The sequence below is a fragment of the Mus musculus genome, chromosome X (genome assembly GCF_000001635.26).
Source record: "Mus musculus strain C57BL/6J chromosome X, GRCm38.p6 C57BL/6J".
NCBI classification, from domain to species: Eukaryota; Metazoa; Chordata; class Mammalia; order Rodentia; family Muridae; genus Mus; species Mus musculus.
Window position 1 is genome coordinate 102,052,647 of NC_000086.7, and position 24,702 is coordinate 102,077,348.

The 24,702-nt window shown below is 46.7% G+C and overlaps 2 protein-coding genes across 21 annotated transcripts in view; one reads left to right on the top strand and one right to left on the bottom strand.

Moving 5' to 3' along the window:
• The window catches only part of Nhsl2 (NHS-like 2), a 242,795-nt gene that overhangs the window by 203,386 nt on the left and 14,707 nt on the right, over nt 1-24,702 (top strand). For 5 of the 19 annotated variants that reach the window (XM_011247499.2, NM_001163610.1, XM_006527718.4 and 2 more), the window contains 4 exons: nt 18,678-18,833; nt 20,706-20,833; nt 21,136-21,328; nt 23,516-23,647. The exons of 4 other annotated variants lie outside the window; for them this stretch is intronic. In XM_011247499.2, the coding sequence (XP_011245801.1) occupies nt 18,678-18,833; nt 20,706-20,833; nt 21,136-21,328; nt 23,516-23,647 (609 nt within the window). Of the gene's footprint in view, nt 1-11,455; nt 11,471-18,273; nt 18,834-20,705; nt 20,834-21,135; nt 21,329-23,515; nt 23,648-24,702 lie in introns of those variants that run through there. 10 more of the 19 variants (XM_011247501.3, XM_030251165.1, XM_006527724.4 and 7 more) reach the window with 6 other exon arrangements.
• Nucleotides 13,896-18,661, bottom strand: Rtl5 (retrotransposon Gag like 5). Of its 2 annotated transcripts, none has more exons than NM_001278534.1 (2): nt 14,908-18,661; nt 13,896-14,471 (listed from the first exon to the last, which is right to left on the bottom strand). In NM_001278534.1, the coding sequence occupies exon 1, from the start codon at nt 18,214-18,216 to the stop codon at nt 16,417-16,419; it is 1,800 nt and encodes a 599-aa protein (NP_001265463.1). In that variant the 5' UTR covers nt 18,217-18,661; the 3' UTR covers nt 13,896-14,471; nt 14,908-16,416. The 2 variants fall into 2 exon arrangements, with proteins under 2 accessions (NP_001265463.1, XP_006528164.1); XM_006528101.3 differs by having other exon boundaries at nt 14,882-18,656.

Here is a 24,702-nt window from a genome sequence, read left to right on the forward strand (position 1 = left end):
GTCTGAGGCTGGCACAAGTAAGATGGCCTCCTTGTAATATGGGTCTCCTGCAAGGATGAGGGAATGAGAGAAGAGGCTAGGTGGCAAGTCATGCCATTTTCCTGGCCACTCCTGTTTGGGTTCCAGGTATCTCTGAACGCTGTGTTACTGTCTCGAAGGCAACATAGGCAATGGTTATCAGAGCATAGTCTTTGTACCAACAGCATTAGCATCCCTTGGGAACCTGTTAGGCATGCAGATTTCTGGGTCCCATCCTCACCTTCAGCTGGAGTATCTGAAAGTGATGCTAAATATTCTAGGTTTTTGTTTCTCCAAAGAGTTGTGAACACAAACTCTGGTACCAGGCAGCCTGAGTTCTATCCGTATGACCTTGGACAAGCTCTGTGACCTCTCAGTGTCTTTTAACTTCTTCATCTGTAACATGAGAGAAATAATATAATCTGCTTTACAGGATACACACACACACACACACACACACATATTCCTTCAGCATGACAGTGATTCTGAGTGGATCATAAAGTCAATATGATTTGCTAAGTAAAATTCTATCATTACTTTGGCGGATCTTATGTATAAATGTATGTGTAAGTGGACAGGGTGAAGTTCTTGAGTGCTTTCTTTCTACAGTCACAAGCTTTTGAAATATGATTAGAGATAATATATCTTCAGAATCTAGTGAGTATACTCTGGTGAAGTAGATAAACATAGTACTTCCTGAATAAGTAATGGGCAGAGTGGAAGTCAGGACTACTGTTGAAGACTTAGGGTGGTCCCACTGCTATTTATGGATCTTATCCCCACCTAGGGGCAGGAGGGTAGGTCTGTGCTCCTCAGGTGACATTGCAGTAGCATCAAACTCAAGGTTACAACAGTTTAGAAAGCGAAAGATATGAACACATGCCTGTTGCACCAGAGGAAGCTTAACCACAGTATGGAGTATAGCTGACCCAGGGAGATCCGCTGGGGAGTGGATATGAGACTAAAGGGGTGGACACAACAGAGAGGGAGAGAGTCCATCTAAGATGCAGGGAGGTCTTGGAAGCTGCCCAAGTTCATTGATTGCTGTGGACATATCTGAATTACCTGATGAGAGCTCAAGTAGATTTTAATTTGCAAAGGTATCCAGTTGGTCAGTGGAGTCTCTACTCTTTTGTCATCTCCATCCTGATTGGGCTGTGAAATCTGATATAAGGCTGGGAGAACTGATTGCAAGACCAAGTTCCAGCTCAGGTGATTGAGGGAGGGGTACAGAAGTAGGGTGTGACTTGAAGCTCCAACCACATATGCTACTTCCAGCCCTACCTGTCCCTTTTTAAAACTATGGTGCCCAGAATCTATATTCTAGTAAGAGTTTAGCATGGTGCTTGCCTCTAAAGTGTATTTCTTTGCATTCCAATAAACACTTTAATTCTTGATGGGCCCAGTGCCTAGTCACGTATGGTCACTGCCTGGGGTTTACTGAGATGCACTGGGATTTTTGCAGTGTGTCACATAGTCCTATCTTGTCTTGATGTTTCAGTACGGTACTATGGTACACTTCTGCTTTGTAAGGCTTGGTGTTCACTTGTGGGTTTTGTTTGGTTTTGTTTCAGAACAGCTTTATTGTGACAAAGCATGAACACACCATAAAATCCGCCCCTTCCCAGTTGTGCAATTCAGTGAGTTTATACTACACTAGAGTAACATCAGAGAGTATGCAGCCATCACTATCGTTATCAATTTTAGAGCATCACCCTAGTGTTTCTATTATGGGTCACTCACCATTGCCTCTCAAGCCTCTCTCCAGCCTTAGGCAAGCATTGATATATTTTCTGATTTTATGAGTTTACTTGTTCTGGATATCATAAAATGGGATCACTTACTATGTAGCCTTTTGCATCCAAATTCTTTCTTTTTTTTCCATTTTTTATTAGGTATTTAGCTCATTTACATTTCCAATGCTATACCAAAAGTTCCCCATACCCACCCACCCCCACTCCCCTACCCACCCACTCCCCCTTTTTGGCCCTGGCGTTCCCCTGTACTGGGGCATATAAAGTTTGCAAGTCCAATGGGCCTCTCTTTCCAGTGATGGCCGACTAGGCCATCTTTTGATACATATGCAGCTAGAGTCAAGAGCTCCGGGGTACTGGTTAGTTCATAATGTTGTTCCACCTATAGGGTTGCAGATCCCTTTAGCTCCTTGGCTACTTTCTCTAGCTCCTCCATTGGGAGCCCTGTGATCCATCCATTAGCTGACTGTGAGCATCCACTTCTGTGTTTGCTAGGCCCCGGCATAGTCTCACAAGAGACAGCTACATCTGGGTCCTTTCAATAAAATCTTGCTAGTGTATGCAATGGTGTCAGCGTTTGGATGCTGATTATGGGGTGGATCCCCAAATTCTTTCACACTGCTTGATGTTTTCAAGGTCTATCCCTATTGTAGAATGTATGAAGACTTCTGTTTTGCTGTATGCTTCATTGGTTTATCTACTGGCCAGTTTGAACATTTGCATTGTTCTACTATGGGGCTAGGATAAAATAATTAAGCGATGAACACTCATGTTTAAGTTTTTATGTGGACATATATTTTCATTCTCTTGGGTATATTCCTAGTAGCAAAAACGTTATATCATGCAATAACTCTGTGTTTGACATTTTGGGAGATTGCAAGGCTGTTTACCAAAGTGGATTTATCATCAGTCTATGAGGGGAATAGTTTCTACACATCCTAACTAACATGCTGTTTGTTTGGTTGTTGTTGTTGTTGTTGTTGTAGCTATCCTAGTGGATATGAAGTAGTATTTTTTACTTCTATTTCCTTGGTGATTAATTGTATATTGAACATCCTCTTGTGTGTTTATTGGCTATTTGTGTATCTTTGGAGAAATATCTTTTAAGAGACTTTGACAGTTTTTGATATGGATTATTTATCTCATTGATTTGTAAAAGATGTGTATACATTTTAGATGCAAGTCTCTTATCAGATACATAACTTGCAAATATGCTCTCACATTCTGTCTTTTCACTTCCAGCCTGGAATTACTTGTAACAAAATGTTTTAAATCTCCAAATTTGTATTTTTTCTTTTATTGTCATATCTAAGAAACCATGATCTATCTAATCTAATGTCTCAAAGATTTATACCTATGCTTCCTAATTTTTGTAGTTCTAACTGCTATGTATAATCCTTTGGTATACTTGGGTCTGCTTTTGTTGTGCACATGAGAATGGATTTCAGCTCCTTTTTTTTTTTTTTTTTTTGCATTTACTCAATCAGTTGTCCCCAACACCACTTTTGTTGAAAAGCCCATTTCTCTTTGAATGGAATTAGCACCTTGGTCAGAGGTTATATTGCTTTATATATTCGACTTTAAGTTCTATACTTAAAATTTTAATTATCAAAAACTTGTATAAAGTTTTGAAATCAGCAAGCGAGTCTTCCAACTTTGTTTGTTTGTTTGTTTGTTTGTTTTGCTTTGTTTTGTTTCAAGATTGTTTTAGCGATTTTGGGCCATCTGAATTTTCATATAGATTTGAGGGTCCCTATGTCCGTTTATACAAAGAAATTGGAAGTGTAATAATAATTGAGTGTATCTGTATAGCAATATATGGTAGTATTCTAATAATACTAATTATTCTAATCCATAAGAATGGAATATCTTTCTTCTTGCTCTCATTGTTAACTTTTTCATGTTTTGTAGCTTTCAATATACAGATTTTTTTAAAGATTCATTTATTTTATGTATATGAGTACATTGTTGCTGTCTTCAGACAAACCAGAAGAGGGCATCAGATATCATTACAGATGGTTGTGAGTCAGCATGGGGTTGCTGGGATTTGAACTCAGGACCTTTGGAAGAGCAGTCAGTGCTCTTAACTGTTGAGCCATCTCTCCAGCCCCTCAGTTTGCCTTCTTATAGAACCCAAGAGCCCAGGGATGGCACCATCCACAATGGGCCCTCCCTGCTTGATCACTGATTGAGAAAATGTCTTATATCTGGATCTCATGGAGGCATTTCCTCATCTGAAGCTCCTTTCTCTGTGATAACTCCAGCTTGTGTCAAATTGACACACAAAACCAGCCAGTACAGCCCTCCTTTTCATTTTAATTCTTTGAGGTTTTGTTTTATAAGACACCATCTCACTATGTAGCCTTGGCTGACCTGGAGCTTGCTCTGTACTCCAGGCTGACCTTGAACTCATAGAGATCCAGCTTCCTCTGCCTCCCAGTGCTGGGATTAAAGGCGTGTGCCACCATGCCCAGCTATAAATATATTTTTAAAAAGAATAAAGCCTGGTGGTTCCAAGGTCTCCATCTCAACACCCCATCCTAAAGTGTGAGTTTACTTAGAGAGAGAGGGGTGAGTAGGTAAGTAGGTAGGTACATACATATTGTGGTGCACATATGGAGTTCAGAAGACAACTTTTGGGACTCAATCCTCTCCTTTCACCTTATTGAGGTGTTTCCATTGTTTCTATTGCTGAGCAGTGAATTCCTGGATAGCTGGCTCACAGATTGCCAGATGATTCTTTAGGCTCTGCCTCCCATGTCTCCATAGGAATAGCATTATAGATGCTCACCATCACATCTACTGGCTTGCTTTTTCTTTCTTTTCTTCTTTCTTTCTTTCTTTCTTTCTTTCTTTCTTTGTTTATTTTGGTGGTTTTGAGACAGGATTGTTCTGTATAGTATTGGTTATCCTGGAACTCACTCTGTAGACCAGGCTGGCCTCGAATTCACAGAAATCCACCTGCCTCTGCCTTGCAAGTACTGGGATTTAAGGCGTGCACTCCTCCAAATCACCCCTACCACCCCACTCCCCAGCCACATCAACTTTTTACTTATATTTCAGACATGGAAGTCAGGTCATCAGGTAGTGCTTTTTACACACTGCTTTATTATTTTTATGATGACATTGTAAATAGAATAGGCGTCTGATTTTTAATTAGTGGTCAGCACTGGATTCTGAATGAACCTTATATATGTCTGACCAGAGCTTTTCCATTGAACTACAGGCCTAACTCTCTTTTTTAAATTTTTATTTGGAGATGTGGTCTCACAATGTTGCCCAAGCTGGCCACAAATTTTATATCATTCTATTATTGTCTTCTAAATAGCTGGGATTATATGCTCGTACTATCCATCATTCCTGATTAATTTTCTTATTTCATTTCAGATTTTTATTATAAGCATTTAGTAACACATTTTTATAATTCATATCAAACACATTATTTCTAATAGATTTCTAATGGATTTCTTAGAATCTTTCATGTGGTCTTTGAAATTTAATTTACTTCTTCCTTTCCAATATGTAGGTGTTTGATTTAATTTTTATTTAATCATTCTGATTACAACCTGTATGTATTAGCTACTTTTCTGATGCTGTGATAATATATCATGATCAAAAACAACTTAAGGAGGAAAGGATTTATTTTACCTTATGGCTCTAGAGGGATGAAGTCCATCCTAGTGAGGAAGGATAGGCAGAAGCAGTAAGCAGACAGATCACATTTAATACCACACTTTCTCAGACTGGCCAGTGATATAAATAATGACACTGAGTCTTTTTAATATTTTAAAGCTTAGACCTTTGCTGGGCAATCTCCCAACTACTCTGTTCCGTCTGATTCTATCCTCTGACCTGACTCGAAGTCAAGTCTATCGCTCTGCTCCATCCATCCACCCCAAGTCAGCTGGCAAATCACCCTTGTCTGATTCTTCTCCCAGCGTCCCTCTCTCTGCCCATGAGATCCACCCTCCACTTCCTGCCCAGCTATTGGCTGTGAGATCATTATTACAACCAATCAGATACAATTTTAGATTACCTTAGGCTGGTGAGGAGGAATGACTATTTACAAAATATGAGACGGTTGATGGACCATAAGGAAAAAAAAAAAAACAATACCAAGATCCTGCCAGCATTTAGCCCTCTGCTAGTACAGAACTAACAATTAAATAAACAGAGACACACCTTCATACAATGTACCCCAACAACATCTCGTCTGTGTAAAGGAAGCAGACAACTGGAACAGAAAGTGGGGTTAGGCCATAAAACCCTCAAAGCCCACCCCCAGTGAGGCCCATCCTCCAGCAAAGCTCCATCTCCAAGAGGTTCCATAATTTCCACCAAACAGCATCACCAGCTGGAGACCAAGTGTTTCTATATGTGAGCATGTAGAGGAGAATTTCTCATCCAAACCACCACATTCCAGTATAATGTTGAATGGAAGTAATAGTGAGTAAACCCCACTCTTATTTCTCATCTTAGGGAGAATGTATCCTGTGTTTCCAGACATACTGTGTTGTCTTATTGTGAGTTTCTCTTACATGGTTTTTTTTTTTTGTCAATTCTTAGTTTGTTTGCATGCTTTTAACATGAAAGGATGTTGAATAGTTTTTATATCAAATCCTTTTTTGTGCTAAGATTGATCATGGTTTTGTTTTTCATTAATCACTATGACTTGTTACATTGATTTTCAAATGTTAAGACAATCTCACATTCCTAAGATAAATTCTACTCGGTAGTGGCACATGGTTACTTTTCTCTTCCTGGATTTGGTACGCTAATGTTTTGTTGGGAATTTTGACATCAGGGATGATGGTCTATACTTGTGTTGTTTGTTGTCGGTGTTAGTGTCAGATTAGAACTGGCCTAGTGCAGTGAACTGGAAGGCATTACATTCTCATCAATATTGAATGAGTCTATATCCTCATTGAATGAGTTTAGAAAGAGTTAGTGCTACTTTTTCTTTAAATATTTGGTAAACTTCACTAATGAATTGTTTCTGGTGAATTTTTCTCTTTAAGAAATCCCACTGTGTGTACACTATATTTTATTTATCCGTTCATTTTCTTAAAAGATCTAGTCGTTTGTATTTTATGTGTTTGAATGTTTTATCTTCATCCAAATCTGTGTACCACATGCATGCAATGCTCATGAAAGCCAGAAGAGGGCACCAGATTCCCTGGTCATAAACTACCGTGTGGGTGCTGCTACCGGGTTGTACAGGATCACTCCTCCTAATCAGTTCAAACAGTTCTACTCCTGATGACTAAGCATTCAAATATATGAGCCTATAGGAGCCATTGGTGTTTGAAGCACCACAATGTGCAGAGGGCAGAGAACCATTTTCTAGAGTCAGTTCTCTCCTTCTTCCGTGGGATCCGGGGATAGAACGTCGGTCGTCAGCTTTGCACAGCAAACACTTTTATCTGCTAGACCATCTTGCTGGCCTCATCTTGAGTCATTTTTGACAGTTTGTGTCTTTCTAGGAACTTAGTCATTTCATCTAGGTTGTCTTTTTGGCTTACAACTGTTCACAGTATCATTCTTTCGGATTCTCTTGCTTCTTAACAGTCAATTATAATATCCCGGTGTTTACTTCTGAGATTTAGTCAATGAGAGCCTTCTGCCTCTCTTTCTTGGTTAGTCTAACCAAAAAAAAAAAATGTTTTTGAAATCCGATTTGGCCTCTTTCTCTCTGTGTTTGGACATCTAAGAAAGTCCTTCACAGGCAAAAGCCTATATCTCTCCCGTGTGTAGCTTTCAGCCAGAGCCCCAAAGAATACATTTCTGTTCCTTGTGCCAACTGAGGCAAATCGATTTTGAACCAGCGTCTTCAGTAACTAGTGACTGTGGCGCACAGGGCTGTCACGGTCCTACCTCTTGCTGTGGGAATTAAGCTGCAGCTTTTTAGTACATGGCCCTCAGCCAAAGTGGCTCGTTTTGGAGTAAGTATGAGGGCCTGGAACAGAGCCGAAAGCATCAAGTTCAGACCAGCAGGAACCCTGGAGCAAAGCATTGTGGATAGGCCTGGGGCTTGATCTTATTGAGCAATGTCCACATTGAGTCCTGAATGGGGACAGAACAAGGAAGGCCTCCTATCATTCTGACCATATGCCTCCTTGGTCACAGTGCCCAGGACTGTGCTGTCCTGGTTGGCAGGGATTCAGATGACAGGTGGGAGACTCAGGAAGGCAGGAAAAGGCATTTGAGATGTGGGGCAAGGGCTGATTCTGACTGATGGTCTAGGGTTACTGACCCAGTTGGTGTCTTTTCCTCTTTTCGCTGCATGCCCCAAGCCTAACCTAGGCCCTGTGCTTAAAGTATTTACTCGTTCAGAACTCTAATAATCCATTTACTGTTACATTCAATAAAATATCTACTTCTAGACTAATGAGACATCTGTGTCTCTTGTAAGCAGGTCTCAATTTTAAAACAGAGCAAACCCCACCAAAATTTCCTTAATGAGAAAATGAAGAGAGAGAGAGAGAGAGAGAGAGAGAGAGAGAGAGAGAGAGAGAGAGAGAGAGAGAGAGAGAGTTGGGGAGTTAACTCTCTGGAATGGGTGTGTAGTGTACAAGAAACCTAAACCAACTGTGACAGCTTCAGCCCCACCCCAGGCTGCTGCCTCAGGACCAAGAGGAAGAGGGAGCTGCCAGACTTCATGATTTCTGTAAACAGTTCTTGAAAAAGAAACCACACACTTGTCCCTCTGCCAGCCCGCAGCTTGTCCCCACAGCTGACAGGGCAGCCATTGTCTTTTCTCTGATGCCCTCTGGCAGAACTCCTTAATTTGAACTCCGTGGCTCTCTAGCAGGTCTCCAGCTAGAACTTAGGAGATCTGAGAACTTGTGTGGGGGGGATCATTTGATCTTTTCTCCACTAACCATGAACAGGAATTTTAGCATTTCCTTGAAGTACAAACGTAGGCAACACATCACAATAACATTAGCCGTATCGGGATTTTCTCACCAAGAGAAATCACAGCTATTTTCCTATCAGGTTACAGTTGTTATGTCTCAGGGATCACCAGACTCTAATCTCCAGACTTGCCATTAGGCTTTGTGGTTTAATCTATTATTAGTGATAGAACTGGACCACAACGTGATAAAAAATAAATCATGACAATCTCATATGATCGATCTCCTTTGCCATACTGCATATCATATTTTATGCATGTAAGACAAGGAAGAATGTATCTCAAAAAATATTCTTTTGAGATAGGATCCAGGTTTCCTAAACTGCCAGAGGCGTTCCCACATGACTCGCCAAAGATGACCATCCTGCCTGAGCACTTAGGCGACTTGTGCTCCTTGGACCTAGTTTTGTTGTTTTGTTTTGGTGTTTGTGTGCTTTTGTCTGTTTGTGGAGATGGTTGAGGAGGCCTCACTACATAGCCAAGGCTGGCTTTCAAGTTAATGTCCTCCTGCCTCAGTTTACCAGGTGCTTGGATGAAAGGCATGAGCCACCATGCCTGGGCCCTGGTTGTGTGTCATTCTTTTTTGTTTTTCTTGAGACATGGTCTTACTAGGTAGCCATATCTGGCCCATAACTGGTCATCTATCTGCCTCAGCTCTGGGATTACAGATGTGTGTCACCATGCCTACATCTCCTGGGCTTCACTTCTGAACTATCCAACTTTGCCTGTCTGCATGCTAGTGTTACAATGCCTGTTGGCTTCACCTCTGTGCTGTGTGTCTTAATCTACCAAAGCAGGGCGAGTGGCACTGCTCGTAGGAACGTTGTGACAATAATAGAAAGCATTTGAGCTTGAACTCACAGTTACTCTAGCTAACCAGGTATTGACTATTATCATTGCTGGTTCATCTCCATATGCTCTACTGCCACCTCCATTTTTAGAAGAAGGAAAATTAAATTATAAAGGAACACAGTGATCAAGGCAAGGGCATGCATCACAAGAATGGCAGAAGCCGAGTTCAAGGCCACAACTGTGTAAACTTTAAGGCCAGTGGAAGTCACTCTTCACAACAGAGAGGAGGTCACTGCCCTCCAAGGGATGATGGACATTACCAAGGAGCTCAGCTAAAGAGGGAACAGCTAGCTCCTTGGCAGTCTGAATGAGCTAGGCTTTGCCTTCTGCCCTCAATACACCAGTTAAAGAGAAAAGTAATAATGAAAACCAGATAAAAGTGGTTTTCTGTGTGGCCACATTGAGAAGAGGTAAAGAGGTGTAATAACTCCCAGGTCCATATTTGGAGCTATGGGTGTGGTGTGGGAACTAATCACCCATTATAGTCTGGGCTCTATTCTGTCCTGCAGGTTGGTCTGATAAGTTGTCAGAACTCTTCCTAGGAGGCAAGTTCCTCCTTTGGCGAACACCAAGGCTTCAGCCTTTCCCTTCTGCCAGCACTGCAATTCCTGGGAAATTTTTAGTTCTTTGGGTTCCATTGTTTCAGAAGTCTGTTAGCAGAAGAGAATACCAGTAGTCTGTCATTAGAATGTCTCCCTCTCTTGCTTATATGGCTACAATCCCTATTGCTTCCCCTCTAGCTTTGTTGTGAGGACCTCCTAGCTCCATATGCACAACACCAGCCAGGTCTAAGGGACCAGTCCTCCTTCCAAAGGCAACTACTAATGCAGCATCCATATTCCATGGGGAAAGTCCACATTCTCACATTGCACAGATCCTGCAGCAATGAGCTCAGGTTGCAACCCAGAACACCCTTATTCTAGCCTGATGGTTCAATGGGGCCAGGAGTACAGGGCAAGGAGGCGCTCTGCAGGGCAGTGCTGTGTGGGAGCAGAGGTGCTTTCATGAAGGAAGTGATCTTGGAGTTGAGCAGATTGCCAGTAGACTGGAGCCAAGAGTGTGAATCCCACCTCTTCCCCCTTTCTCTTCTCCTGATTGTCCCTTTTCCTTTCTCCTTTTCCTTTCCTTCCCTCCTTCTTCAGAAGGTTCTCATTATAGTGTGCAGGTTGGTCTTGAACTCCTGGGCTCAAACAATCCTCCAGCCTTCGCCTCCCAAATAATTAAGACTGTGGGGTCATGTCATTTCATTCTGCATGTTTGAGTTTTTAAGACAGATGGATGGGATGTTCAAAGGCCCAGAAGTATGAAAGGGTGCGGTGTGTAAGGAGAAGAAGGAAGTGATTCAACATGTCTGGAGATAGGACAGACCAGAAGAAGAAAGGAACATAGCTGGGCAGATGAGGGCATGCCTACCTTTTGACCAGATAAAGAAGAATGTCAGAATCAGGTCCAGGAGCCTTCGTCTCCAGGAGAGCCATTGACAATGAGATTTGTAAGTTCCAGAGCAGCAGGTGTGTCCATGCACACATGCATTCAAACATACTCAGTAACACCACCCCAGATACATAGAAAGTGGGTTGATTAGTAGGAGATAGTAGAGTTTAGACCAGCAAGGAACAATAGCAATAGTCTAGGGGAGAGATGGGGAGAGGCTCAACTGAGGGGATAGGGAGTCTGGGCTGGATTGTCTGGCCTAGTCCATCCCTCAGCCAGGTTCATTTAAGTGCGGTGAGTGGGAAGAAAGACAGGAATTGCTGGGGAACTGAGCCTCCTTGTTTCAGCTGTGTGTGGGTCCTTTGATATAAGCTCCTCCCCTAAGCCATGGCCAGCACTTCACGCATTTCATTTTAACCTTTCTCACATTAACATCTGGAGGGGGACCCATGTTCCAGTTCCCACCCAACCCCGATCCTCCATTAGGAGGGCTGCTGAGGTAAGGGGCCCCTATTCTACATCTGCATGTGGCAGGTAGGAAGGGAAGGGGGTTGCAGGGAGCAGGTCAGGGCCTGCTCACTGTCACGGGAAATATCCACCCCTTTGAGCCTTTAAGCAACTGTTTTCTTCCAAGTAGGTCCCCCTGTTACCAAGGCAACTTGAGAACTCTGGGCTTTGTGTTTCTGCCCAGGGTCCCTGGGGAGAGATAGCCTGCTGAGCTTTCCCTGGTCTGGGCAAGATGCAGGATGCACTAAGTGGAGGTCCCCATTCCTTAGGTGCTTTTTTTCAGGAGGAGCCTTCGTTACCCCTTCCTGAGCTCCATAAGCCAGTTGTGACCATGGAGGGCACAGTCTGCACATCAATAGGCCCAGCTTCTTCAAGACAAATGTCTGCACCCACCTATGGACTATCCATAGATATAAAACATAAGAATCTCTGTCTTAGAATCTGAGGTAGGGGTCAAGGAGGGGTCAGCTTACAGCAGACCATGGTATATGCTGGGCAATCATCGTTATATAGATTTCTCAACTGTGAACTGTATGTTAGAATCATCTCTCTGAACTGCTGCCTGCTTTGGGAACTGTATGGGAAGGCTTGTAAGAAAATGGCCAGTAAATGTCATCTGGGCTACTTAGACCCTACAACTAGACTGGCATTAGAATTGTGTAGAAACAAAAGGACAGCCGAGCCAGTATCTTAGGCAGCAAAATCCTCTCCGGCTCGCACCATCTTTTAGGAAGAGGGCTTTGGGAAGCCTTTTCATCTTCTCACCCTTCTCTCCCTCCCCTTCCTTTCTTCTGTTCTGTCACTTCCTTATTCTTGGCATGCAAAAAGGCTGCTGTGAGGTGCAAGGTCCCCTTAGGTTGGGTGCCCAAGATCCCAGGTGGGGCCTGTCTACCTTTGGGTGGCAGCAGCAACCCAGAAAAGCAGTGGTGTCTTCAACACACACTGCTTGCTTTTTCAAGCCACATCTCTCCCGAGCAGGCTTTTATGAGGCATGGGAGAGGGAGGGAGTCAGTTGTTCTCTATTTTCTTAAACCTGGTTGCATTTTCACTTTCAAGGTTGCCATCCCCTAGTCCTCTAAGCATCTCAACATCTACAGGTATCCTTAGCAGCTACTCCTAGTTCTCCATGCAGAGGCTTATTTATGCACCTGCTTTTTCAACACCAAACTGCTGCTGCTATTCTGTCGTGTACCTCATCAACTGGGCTACTTAGTTGCTTCTGTGAATTCAACAGTGACTGAACAAGCAAAGAGGGTGTGACCAAAGAGAGGGTGGGGTTGATGACAGGCCTGGAAGCCCGAGGGACTGGCACACAGTTCCCTTTTCCTCTAGTCCTTCATCTCCTTCATCTGCTCTCATTAGTCCTTACAAAAACTGACCCTAATTACCCCCTGCCTGCAGCATCATGAAAAATCCCAGGGCTGCTGGCATCCCATCTGACCACCTAAAACCCTAGAAGGAGACCCAGTGCTCACTGGGACAGCTCACAGCCTGTGCAGCCCCGTCCTTCCCCAGAATGGACAATCAGCCACACGCTCAGCACTGCCACTGGGCTAGCCTTGCTGGGTTTCTCTGCAAAACAGAACCACCACCTGTCTGGCTCCCTCAGAGCCCCCCAGATGCAGCCCACTTGAGTCAGAGTCACCCCCACCCCCTCATTGGACCCAAGGTTCCTGAGATTTGGGTTCCTCAGATTTAAAAAGAGACAACATTGCCTGGCTGGATTATAGCATTGAAATGTTGGGTAAAATAGTTCTCTGCCCTTTCTGCCTCTCAAGTAACCAGGAATTTTCTATGAAGATGCAGAGCCGGGCAGAATCAGGATACAGGTCTGCCTTCTTAGACAGCGGAGTGGGGGCAGAGAGGAGCTGTTCTGGGAGCTGACTACCAACAACCACAGGATTGTAAAGAAGCCGTTCACTGTCACCCTTAGGGCAGTGGCTTCTAAGCCTGTGTCCGTCCTTACCTTAAAGAGGGTAGGACTAATAAATAACCTGCTGCCCAGGATGAAGGATAATGGCAGGTTCTCAGGGCTTAGTCCAGCACTCGCAAGCAGGAAGGCTCAGCAGAGGGGAAACAAAAACGTTCACTCATGTCCGAGAAAGCTAAGCCAGTCCCAGAATGAGGGTGCAGTTCTTTCTGACTCCACACTCTCTAAGAAGCAGGGAGGTCTTGCTGACCCTACTTGGCCTGCTCTGGGAATTTGGTTCCAGCTACTTCACTGGAATCCCATAGCACCATCTAGTGTCCCAAAGTGGAAGGGCGCTTTCTCGCCACCCTGCCTGCCTTCACTCCCTCCTTCCAAGAACTGCTTGTTGTTGCTGGACGTCAAGGTTTCAGGCTAGCACCGATCAGCTAAGGTGCCTGCGAAGTAAGCATCTTGGGTCCCCGTCTATGTTCAGTAACACAGACAGACACAATCTTTACACACCCTTTATTTGTTTTATTGAGGAGAGAAAGCTTTAGCATACAGAACAATTTATCTTCACAGCACAATAATACAACAGTAACAGTAAAAACAGTAACACATTTGTTTCTCTGGAGCCTCCGGGTGTCTTTGGATCACCCTTGTACCCTGCATGCATCCCCACCCCCACCCCCACCCCCCTCAACCCAAGGAGGCACTCAGAGCTTCGGACAGCTCCTGTAGCTGTCACATCACAACAAATATTGAAGAACTGGGAAAGAAGGGAAAAGGTTAAAGGAAGTTCAAGGCCCCTCTGCCCCCAGAGGCCCACAGGCCAGTTTAGTGCTCATGTGCTTGGTCTCCCTGGTCAGGGCCACAAGCATTCAGACTAAGAAGCACCGTGAAGACAGGCAAAGCCTGTGTGTGCCAAGGGGGATCTCTGGAATCTGAGGTACAAGACACCTGCTTCTTGCGCTTCTCCACAAGGACACAGGCAGCGTGACCAGTATGTTGGCATCAGCAGACAGGGTCCATAGCTTCAAGGAATAGAGTTTTCCCTTCTGGAATTCTCGCTTGAGGAAATAAGCTGAAAAAGAGACACAAAACAAAGTCTTCACATGGTTCCCTATCCTCCTGCCTTGGTGGGAATGGGCAAGGCAAACAACTGAAATGTCTAACAACTGACTCAGGAAGGTGAAATGATTCTGCGTCACACAGATGACAGCCATTTTCAGGCCTGCTGCTGGCCCTCCAGCAGGATGACCTCACCTTGAAGAAAGAAAGAAATGCTGCCTCTGTGTGGCGAGGTTCTGAATGGTCGGGAGGAAGCTATTTTGTCCTTATGGCATTCACTACTTCCCATATTTCCCATAATGACTATACGTTAACTTCTCTCTTTGGAGGAAACCATGGTAAAAGGTAGCCGCAGGCTATAGGAACCCAATTCGACTGATCTTCAGGCAAGAAATGGAAGTGCTAAACAAAAAGGCCCCTTACCTCTTGCTGATGAATAGAGAGCTCACCGTTAACCAGTCTGAGGACTAGGTCTGTCTAGGACTCCTCTTCCTCAAGTTCCTTCTCTGGTCTTAAGTTCAAACTCTAGGGCTGGGTTCTCATCTTCAGACTCCAATGAGGAAGAGACACCATTTGCTGCTTTCTTCCTGCTGACCACGGACAACTTGGGCTCCACTTTGCCCAGCTGCTAGGCACCGTGCAGCAAGTTCAATGTCCAGGAACAACTTGGGCCAGCAGTGAACCAGGCTGCCATTTTGTGGCCAGAATGGACATAATACATGTGTACTTCCCACTGCAGCAGCAGTATTTTCCTGGACCCAAAAGTGAACAGCAGGTCTTTGACTAGGGGCACCTGAGTTGGTGCCCAAGAAGCCCCAGGAGTGTGCAGGAGGCAGTCGCCTCTTAAGCCACACTGGTTAACTGAAGTTCAACAACAGGCCTAGGAGAGGTTTGCCCCTCACGTGAGAACCATAGGGGTGTTGGCCAGCAATGCTGCAATGAGTCCAGTCTCTGCAGAGCCAGCCCTGTTTTCTCCTTTCAGTTCTAAGGACTCCTTAGAGTCAGAGGGGCTTAAAGAGTGGGCCAGCAGGGCTACCCCCACAACCTAGAGGACACAGTCTCCTCAGAGGCCTCTGGCTGGGACTGCAGTCTTAAAGCCTAGCCAGAAGAGGGCCCTGTTCCTAAAGCAAGATTCACTCCTTAGGATGTCAAACTGAACTATGGTGCTCCAGCCACCTCTGCCTCCTCCTCCCCCTAATGCCAGTCCTGTAGGCAACATGAAGGCCGAATTAGCCAAAGTCTGTGCAGAGGTCCTGAGGCAGGAGTCTGAGGGGAAGGTAAACCCCAGCACTCAAAGTGAGGTCTGTTTGCCCGCCATCCCCCCTCCCGCCCCCAAAGAGAGTAAACCTCAGTCAAGTTGTCCATTGCACTCATGGCTTTGCAGGTTCTCGCTGCTCTAGGTGTAGGTTCCCCTTTCAGGCCCTTCTGCTGGAAATATGGCGAGTACATATTTCTTGGTGTCATCCTGCTCGTTGTCTAGTAAGTGGCCTCAGAGCATTAAGAGTTTAGATCTAATGCCTTTAGATCATTGGTTGGGGCAGATCACTCAGGCATTGGGGTAAAGTCAGGATAACACTGTAGAACACAGGGCAAAGAAGCACAGGAGAGGCGAAGATTGGGGACAACTAGAGTTGGAGACAAAGGTGACCAGTGCCATTTACAAGAACAGGCCAAGAGACTTGCTTTGCAACTTTGTGCGAGGACTGAGCCGAGTACACAGCAAGAGGACTGTTGAGTCCTGACCTCTCCTTTCCTGGATGGCCCTGGTTGGGCACTTTTCACTCTTCTGGTTGTGGTTGCGAAACAATCTGGAATTCTGCAGGTCTTCTTTGGGGTCTTCCTCCAGTCTGGGGCTTTCGTACGGACTGGTCAGTAGATGGGGCACGTACAGCAGCAATAGCAGAGGCAAGGGAAGCAGGGGAAGGGTGTGTTCCCCGTGGCCAACTCACCCCCAGTGTTCACACTCGAATTCGACCTTGAGTAGCTCGGTGGCCCCCCTGCCTAGGAGTGAGGCAGAAGAGCACTGAGGGACATCTTCGCATTTGGCGTTGCCCCAAGCGACCTGCATGGCGCATCAGTGGTGGCGGGCTGTAGAAGGATGAATTGGTCCCGGGAAGGCCCTCCAGAAGTGGGACTCGATTCTGGCTCCTCTGTCTGCTAGAATGCATTACAGAAGGGGATACCCCCAGGTAATTTTCAGCATGGTAGCCTATGGCGGAGCTAATGGTCTGGGTTGACGTGTCAACAAGGACAGGTTCGTCCATCACCATGAGCTCTCCATGTAGGCCGTGGTGGTGGGCAGCAAGTGTGTGCACATGGGCGTGTATGTGCTCGTGCACATACACATGCTCGTGCTCTATCTCCTCCCTCTCTTGCTCCTGCTCTGGCTCCAGGACCCTAACGATAACTTCATCTTCTTCTTCATACTTATTCTCATCGCTATCCTCATTCTTCATCTCCTCCTCCTTGTCTTCCTCCTCCTCTTCCTCCTCCTCTTCCTCCTCGTCGTCGTCGTCTTCATCCTCCTCCTCAAATTCATAATCCTCATCCTCGTCCTCATCCTCCTCATCCTCCATCTCGTCTTCCTCTTTCCTCATCTCCTCCTCTTCCTCCCTCATCTCTTGTGGGAAAGCTGTCATGTGCTGCCTCTGATCCTTCAGATAAAGCCTGTACCCGCCTGCCTCTTCACCCTCACCCTCATTTTCACTGTAGAACTCCACACCTTCATTTTCATCCTCATTAGGAATTAGTGCAAAGGGGCAGCAGCTATTTTGAACTCCAGTGAGCGAGGCTGTCTTGGGGACACGCACTTTCCTTTCTATCTTGACACACTCAAGAATCAGCTCATCCAGGTCGGCCACTTCAGTTGACCATAAGAGTTCCTTTCGAAAAATTTCTGACAAGCCTTTGAGAAATTGGTTTTGGAGGCGACAGTCATCCCAAGACAAGAACTGGGCCAAGAACTGAAAAGCATCTGCATAGCTGCCCAGGGTACAGTTTCCCTGCTTGAGCTTGCGTATGGCCTTTTTAGCCACGCGTGAGGGGATGGGGCCACAGAATTCCTTACGGATTTCATCCAGGAAGCGCGGGAAGTTGGCATGCAAGGAGCTTCCTTCCTGAGTGACTGAGATAGCCCAGTCTCTCGCTTCCCCTGTGAAAAAGGAGATGAGAAATGCCACCCGTTCCGCGCCCCCAGGGAAGTGATCCTCGTGATCTGCTATGAAAGTCTCTAGCTGCATCAGAAATTCAGCCAGGTACACTGGGTCGCCTGAAAAGGGTTCTATGTCTGGCCGCTCCAGCGGTGGCAAAAGGAACTCAAAGGTTGGCTCCTTTAACATGGGGGAGTGCAGTTCCGGCTGGGACGGGCTGGGTGACAGAGGAGGGTCACTGGACCCGTCGGGGTTGGTATAGTCCTGGACCACATTAATCAAAAGATCATCTGAGACGTACTCGGGATCTGTGCGTGGAGGAGGCCAGCACAGGAAAGGCACCTCCTCCTCCTCCTCTTCCTCCTCCTCAGGAGTGGGATCAGTCTCATTGAGCAGGAACTCAAAGTTCTCCTCGGCAAGGACCGGTACTATGGGCATGGGCCAGCGGATGTAGCTCGAGACATTGCCCCGCAAGGAATTAACCTCGGCCAAGGCTCTTCCGAGCTGCAGGCCCAGCTGGACATTCTCTCCTCGAAGGGCATTTAACTCCTCTCGCAGGGCCACATTCGCCAAGCGGAGGCTATTGAGATTTCCCGCCGCTTCAGACATTGTGACAAGTTCCTGGGGCTTTGAGTGCTGGGCACTTGGGGGTAGGGAGTTATGGGGAGTGCAGGAGGAGGCAGAAATGAGGAGGTGGGCGTGGGAGGAGACCAACGTGCGGCGACAGGGCGACCCGGCGCAAGCGAGCCCGGGCCACACCCACAGGGGCTCGGTCCGGGACGCGTTACCTCGTGGCAGGGGTCGGAGAGAGAGCAGGCAGCAGCTCGGGACCTGGAGGCGGCAGGCGCAGGAGACAGACGAGACGCTGGCAGAGGTGACGCCAACAGAGGCAGGCAGAGTAGGAGGGAAGGGACTGCGGCAGGATCTGTCGAGGAAAAATCTTGCAGACAGCGATCCCTCTCGCCTTTTAAGCTCAGCTACGCGCGCCCCCCGCAGGGGCGGGCCTTCGGGAACCGAGGGAGCCCACTGGCTCCCGCGGCTGCGCTCTCACTCACTCTCTCCTTCCCTAGCTGCAGCTAACTCGGGTCGGGAAAATGCGACAGCGACTGCCCACTCGAGGTCGTCATGGCGACAGCCAGTGAACGTGTTCCTCTCCTCGGGCAGGCCCCCGAGTGTAGAGGAACTGCTTCGCGAGGCGCAGCTCAATCTCCAGAGCCTGTTGCAAGGTACTGCGAGGGTGGGGGGCTGCCTTAGAGGCAGCTGCGCAGCAGGAGGGAGGCAAAGAAGAAATGGGGAGCAGCAAAAGAAAAGAAAACAGTTCCAAACCATCTCTCTTTTCACCTTCCAGACTGATGATGCTAACATTCTGTTTCCAGTGCTGTTGCTCCCTTCCTCCCTCCCTTTTTGGTTCAGTAGTCCATAAAGGGAGAAAGGATACAGGCTGAGACAGGGTAGTGGTCAAGCAATTCACGGAGAAGGAAATGGGAGACTCCCTCAATGGGGACCCACATTCCTTCCAGCCCTCCTGTTATATAGCCCATGCCTTGGGATGCTGGCACCAGAAAACAAAGGGGTTTCTCCTTACCTGGACTTCACACACTCTGCTCTTGTAATAACCTCCCAACCACAATGAGCTCCTCCATATATCTCTCCAAGCTGAGGATGTAGCTTAGTGGTAGCATGTGCAAGGCCCAAGCTTCTATGTCCAGCACCACAAAAAAAAAAAAAAAGCCATCTCTTGTACCTTTGAGTTTCTCTTACTACTTGAGTTTTTCAGAGACACTGGACACAGGGCTGAATTCCCCCAGGAGGTGCCCAATGGATACGAAATGTACAAAATATCTTGTCAGTTCTTATATCTCCGTGCCAGCATATATTAATCCCAGTGCAGAACAGAAAACATCTGATGGGCCTCCCAAGGGGGATACAGTGGAAACCCCCAGCTCCCCGAAAAGGGCAGTAGTGACCTTAGAGAAGCAAGATGCTAAGAGATAATCATGAGCCCTGTGTCCAACAAGGAAGAGCTACCATGCAAGAGGGGGAGGGGAGTGAATGTGCTAGTTTAGCAAAGGTAGAATTAGGACCAGGAAGCAGAAACTCAGAGAGAGGCAGACCTCCACCTCCAGACAAAGAAAAACTTTTCCAACATGCCCAGGGGCCACAGTTCAAAGGGAAGAGTGCTCTTTGGGTATCTGCCCTGAGACTTAAGAGCACCTGGAAGGGCTTCTGAAGAGGGAATCGGAGCAGAGAGCGCAGACATTGCTGCAGAGAATCAGCCCTGAGAGCAGCCTCAGCACCAGATTCAGAGCACACAGAGCCTGGAATGTCCATTCTGACCTCTCACTTTCTGCATGTCATCTAAGCCATGGCTTTGGTCAGGCCCGTTCACATCTTACACATACTTCCGTCATCATGTGTCCATGAACTTGGCTGTCTTCTATGCCACCACCTTCGGTTTCCTGACTTTTAGCCTCCCTAGACCTGACCCCACCCACAGTGGAACCAGACCTAGAAAACATCAATCGTGAGTTCTTGCGGCCAGGTATGGCGGCACAAGCCTGTATGTAACTCCAGCACTCAAGAGACTGAGGCAGGAGGATCTTGAGTTCTGAAGCCAGCCTGGGCTACATGTAAAACTTTGTCTCAAAGAAAAACAAAGCAAACATAAGTTCTTGCAATCCAAGGCAGGGTTCCAGACTGGACTTCTCAGTGTGGTTCTCTTCCGGCTTCATGCACATTGCTCCTGAGCAGTGCTGGAGAACAGCTGAAGAGCTGCAGAGCCTCAGAGAATGGAACTTTAGCAAAGGATGTCCTAGGTGTGGGCTTCCAGTTGAGCACTTAAGGTGGGGACCACTAAGAGAAAGCTTGGTCCCCAAAGCAGCACAGCTTGGATTTACTGACTTTCTTTCTTCCTCTACTCTCATGGTCCTGGAAACCAAGCCCTTTTCCATTTCTGAATCCAATGGCCAGGAAATAGCTCAAAGAAGCCATCGAGTCAGCCTGGGCAGCTTGGTGTGGGAGACTGGCTCATGGTCCTTCCCTAGCCTGGCACCTGGCTGAGGCCCCCTAGAGTGTGTCTCCACTATGCTGTCTTTCAGAAGAATATGAGGAACAGTATTCGGAGGCCAGACTTCTGGGGCAGACCTTCCGCTCTTCTGATGGGGCCCCTGAGCCTACTCCCAGCCCAAGGCCCCAGTCTGCCAAGCGTCTGGAGTTTGTACTGATGGTGAGTTGCCTCTGCCCCAACCTGGGAGAGCCAGCGTGCACCCACCGACAGGGGATCTTGAACTGTTTACGTGACACCCCCACCCCTGGAAGCTGCTGTTCATCACTGCTCACTAGCAGGGCTGCCATGAGGCCCCACTGGGAAGGGTCCTGCACAAGTGTGTGCCTAGCCAGGCAGCCTGTACATGCTTTCCTGCCTTCAAGAGGACGCCTCCAGTCATTCTGCCTAAGCAGCCAGCCTATGGGCACCAGCTCCTCAACCGCTCAGAAGCACACCCTTTCCATCACCCTCTCTCCCAACAGCCTGCAAAACGGCAGCTGAGCGAGGATGAGACCACGACCCAGGGTGTGAGGGCCCCTGAGGCCTGCCTGAGCCTGTCTACTGCCAACAAGCAAAGTGCCTGGAATGACCCCTTCCCTCTACCCATCCTAAAGGAGAGGCTCTGGCTTCAGCCCTGCTCCACACAGTCTGACCTTGTGCCAATCAACATCTCTGGTAGAGTTGCTGAACACCACCTGTTTGCTTCCCTTCATGCAAGCCGCCTATCCTCTCCAAATGCACTGGGTGCTGGGGAGGGAGGGCCACTCTGTCTGCTACTGGCTCATCCTGCACTGTCCAGGTCATGACTCCCCAGGGAGCAGAGGCTTGCCGAAGAGGGGACTGTGGCTGCTCTTCCCTCACCGGCCCCTATCTGCACTGCCAATATACCCGATAACCATGTAATAGCAAACAAAGGGTTCCTTACGGGATGTGCCGAACGAACGGGTTGCTGAACGTGGGTGTCCTTTTGAGTTTAAATGGAAACAAAGTTTGGAAATTTTGTTTGTTTCAGGTAAAAATGATGTTATAAACCCAAAGCTGTGTCTGGAACAGACAAATAATAGAAGAGGGGACGCAGAGTGCACGCCGTTTAATTGTGGCATAACAAGGGAAGGGACACAAAAGACGCAGGGCAAAGACAGAAAGACCAAAAAAAGGGGGCCCAGGATGACCCTGAGAATAGTGAGAAAGCATTTGCATTTGTCTTAGTTTCTTTTCCCATTGCTATGGTAACAGACCCTGACAAAAGGCACTACAAGAAAAAAGTATATACTGGTTCACAGTTCAAGGGGTGGTTCATCAAAGGCAGCTGGAGCTTGACAGCAGCTGGTCACATTGAGTCCACAGACATGAAGCAAAGGACCATGAATGCTTGCTGCTGCTCGGTTCCCTTTTTCCAGGATCCCCTGCCCAAGGAATGGTCTCATCCACAGTTAAGCTGGCTTTGCTTGTATAAGTTAATCAGGTCCGTCCCCACAGGCGCACCCAGCGGCATAGCTCCCAGAGATTCTAGATCCGGCCAAGTTGACAGCACTAGTTAGCTCAGTCTCCAGCTTAGGGGCCCATGGAACTCCTGCTTCTCACTCCAGTGGTTGTAAGGCAAAGGGCCAGTTATATCAGGAAACAAGACTTGGGGCCTTATGAAAGCAAGACCTCAAAAAGGGACTAGAGGAAGCCTGGAAGTTGTTATGGCCCCTACTGTGCTGGGGAAAGTTGGGGAAAGCAATGGCTCTGTGTGCTCCTTGGGTATGGGTTGATCCACTGCCCCCAAAGTCATCTTGAAAAGGAGGGGCAGGAAGTAGAGCTTGTGGCCTAGGGAATTTTGCCAAGGGAAGTAAAAACATGATGTGAGACTCACAAAGCAACATTGATACGCTCTGTCTTAAATGACTCTCTCACTTGCAGGCTGTTCTTGAGTTTCTCCTGTGGAGCCATTTGCTGGGAAGGGGCTGCAGTGGTGTGGTGTGCCGGGGGGTAGGGGGAAGGTCTGCTCAGCCAGCTGTCTAGTAAGAGACAGGGGGGGTGCCTGTCTAGCCCCATGGACCATCACCTCACCCTGACTTTGCCCCAGCAAACTCCAGAACTAAACGTTAACCCAGCACTTTAAGAGAACTAGATACGGCTCAGTGAACACAAACTGCCAGTTTGGTTAGTATGTGGCCAGGTGGCTGTAGAACAGAGTACCAGGCTGCTTCTTAAATGTTGGAGTCAGTAAAGGATGCCATCTTCACCTGGACCCTGTGAAGACCTAGAGAAAGGATCTTAGTCACTCTAGGCACGACAGAACATACTTGTCATCACATCGCTCTTGAGGCAGAGGCAGGGCGATGAGGTCAAGTCCAGACTGGACTCACAAAAGCAATGCCCAGGAGTCCAGACTGCATCCCAGTGGCAGAGTACTTGCCTGGAATATAGAAGGCTCTAGATGCTATCCACAGCGCCAGAGGAGAAACTTTAATGATCATTATCAAATGCCATGTAGCCTCAGGCCAGCACTCTCCTCTGCAAGCAGTGATGCTCACCCCTGTACCCAAGGACTCCTAGGCCCTTCTACCTAGGCCCTTCTCCCAGAAAGTTGAATGTTCTGGAGTTAAGGTCATAGAATTTCAAAGGCTACCTAACTTATTTCAGTATGGAACCAGAGTTGAAAAAGCACTGCCCCAGTAAACCTAAGAAGAACAGGTAAACCAAGTGTGTGTGCCCAGCACCAAATTGGGAGGGATGGGGAAGAAGTGTCACCTGCCTGGATGCTATTCATGTTCATTGCTACTGCCATCATCCCTTCTCTCTACCGCAGTCCAGCTTCCACTGTACTGTAAACAGAAACCAGGATGCACCCAAGTGTCTTTATTTTGACTACAGGGCAGCAGTTTGATAGACATGCAAGTTTTCGACACTCGTTGTTTAACACAGAGACAGCCGTGAACCCCAAGTCCACCCTGAGGCGGAGGCGGACCATTATTGGATTCTCTAACTTTTCTCAGCGAGACCAAGGTGACCCCAATAAAGTTGATCCCCTCAAATCTTTTCCCCCAACCCTTCCCACTATTCCTGCCATGCAAGTGGCATTGTGTCAGTAGGGTACTGGAATAATTCTGGGGAGAGGGACTTTGAATATCCTGAGAAAGCCAATGTGGTAATTAAATGGTAACCAAGGGCTTTTAGCAAGACCAGCAATTGAGTTTGGAGAGCAGATATCTTGGGCTAATAAATATTGAACAATAAATCTTGAATAAAAAAAGTCCATTATTGTTTGCCATTATAAATGGAATATAATTTAGATATGAAGTACACACCTTTAATCCCAGCACTCAGTACCAGAGGCAGGAGGATTGTCTCCAGTTTAAGACCAGCTTGGTCTCCATGAGTTCTAAGTCAGCCAAGGAATAATAATGAGGTCTTGTCTCAGAAAAAAATGTTAACATATATGCCAAATTAGGTAAATAGGCAAAAGTGGGGAACCATCCCCCAACTCATCATCTTGTATTGACTACAATACAAGTAGAAACTGAAGTTATTTGTATAGTCTGCCTATCATGTGCCTGGGATATAGTCAACATTCAACAAATGCTGGCTATTATGAATTATCATATAGGTAAAGTAGTAATAATAGTAATGTTATAACAGTCATAGTTGTGATTGTGAGAACACTTTTGGAGACTGGAACATCTGAATGCTGTGGTCACATCTGTGAGTTATACTAAGTCTTTTATGTTCAAAAGTTAAAAAGTGACAGATGCCAGAAATACAGCATTCTGGCAAACTCCAGATTCACTGCTGGGGCTGTGAGCCACGTGGTTCTGTGATCTTTAGTCAGTTTAGAAACTTTTTTTCTCACCTCAGGACTGATTAAACCTTGAGGTCAGCTTGTTTCATGAATCCAGTGATAAAGTATGGGGGAAACTCAAGGTAGCCCTATGTGACACTTCTACTCTGAAAAGAGTCATCAAAGCTGGAAAGCCTTTGGTAGCCATCTGGGCAATTCAAGGGTACCCCATGACTCACTGTGTGGTGATGGGCAAGAACCCAACTTCCCCCAGCATTCTCAT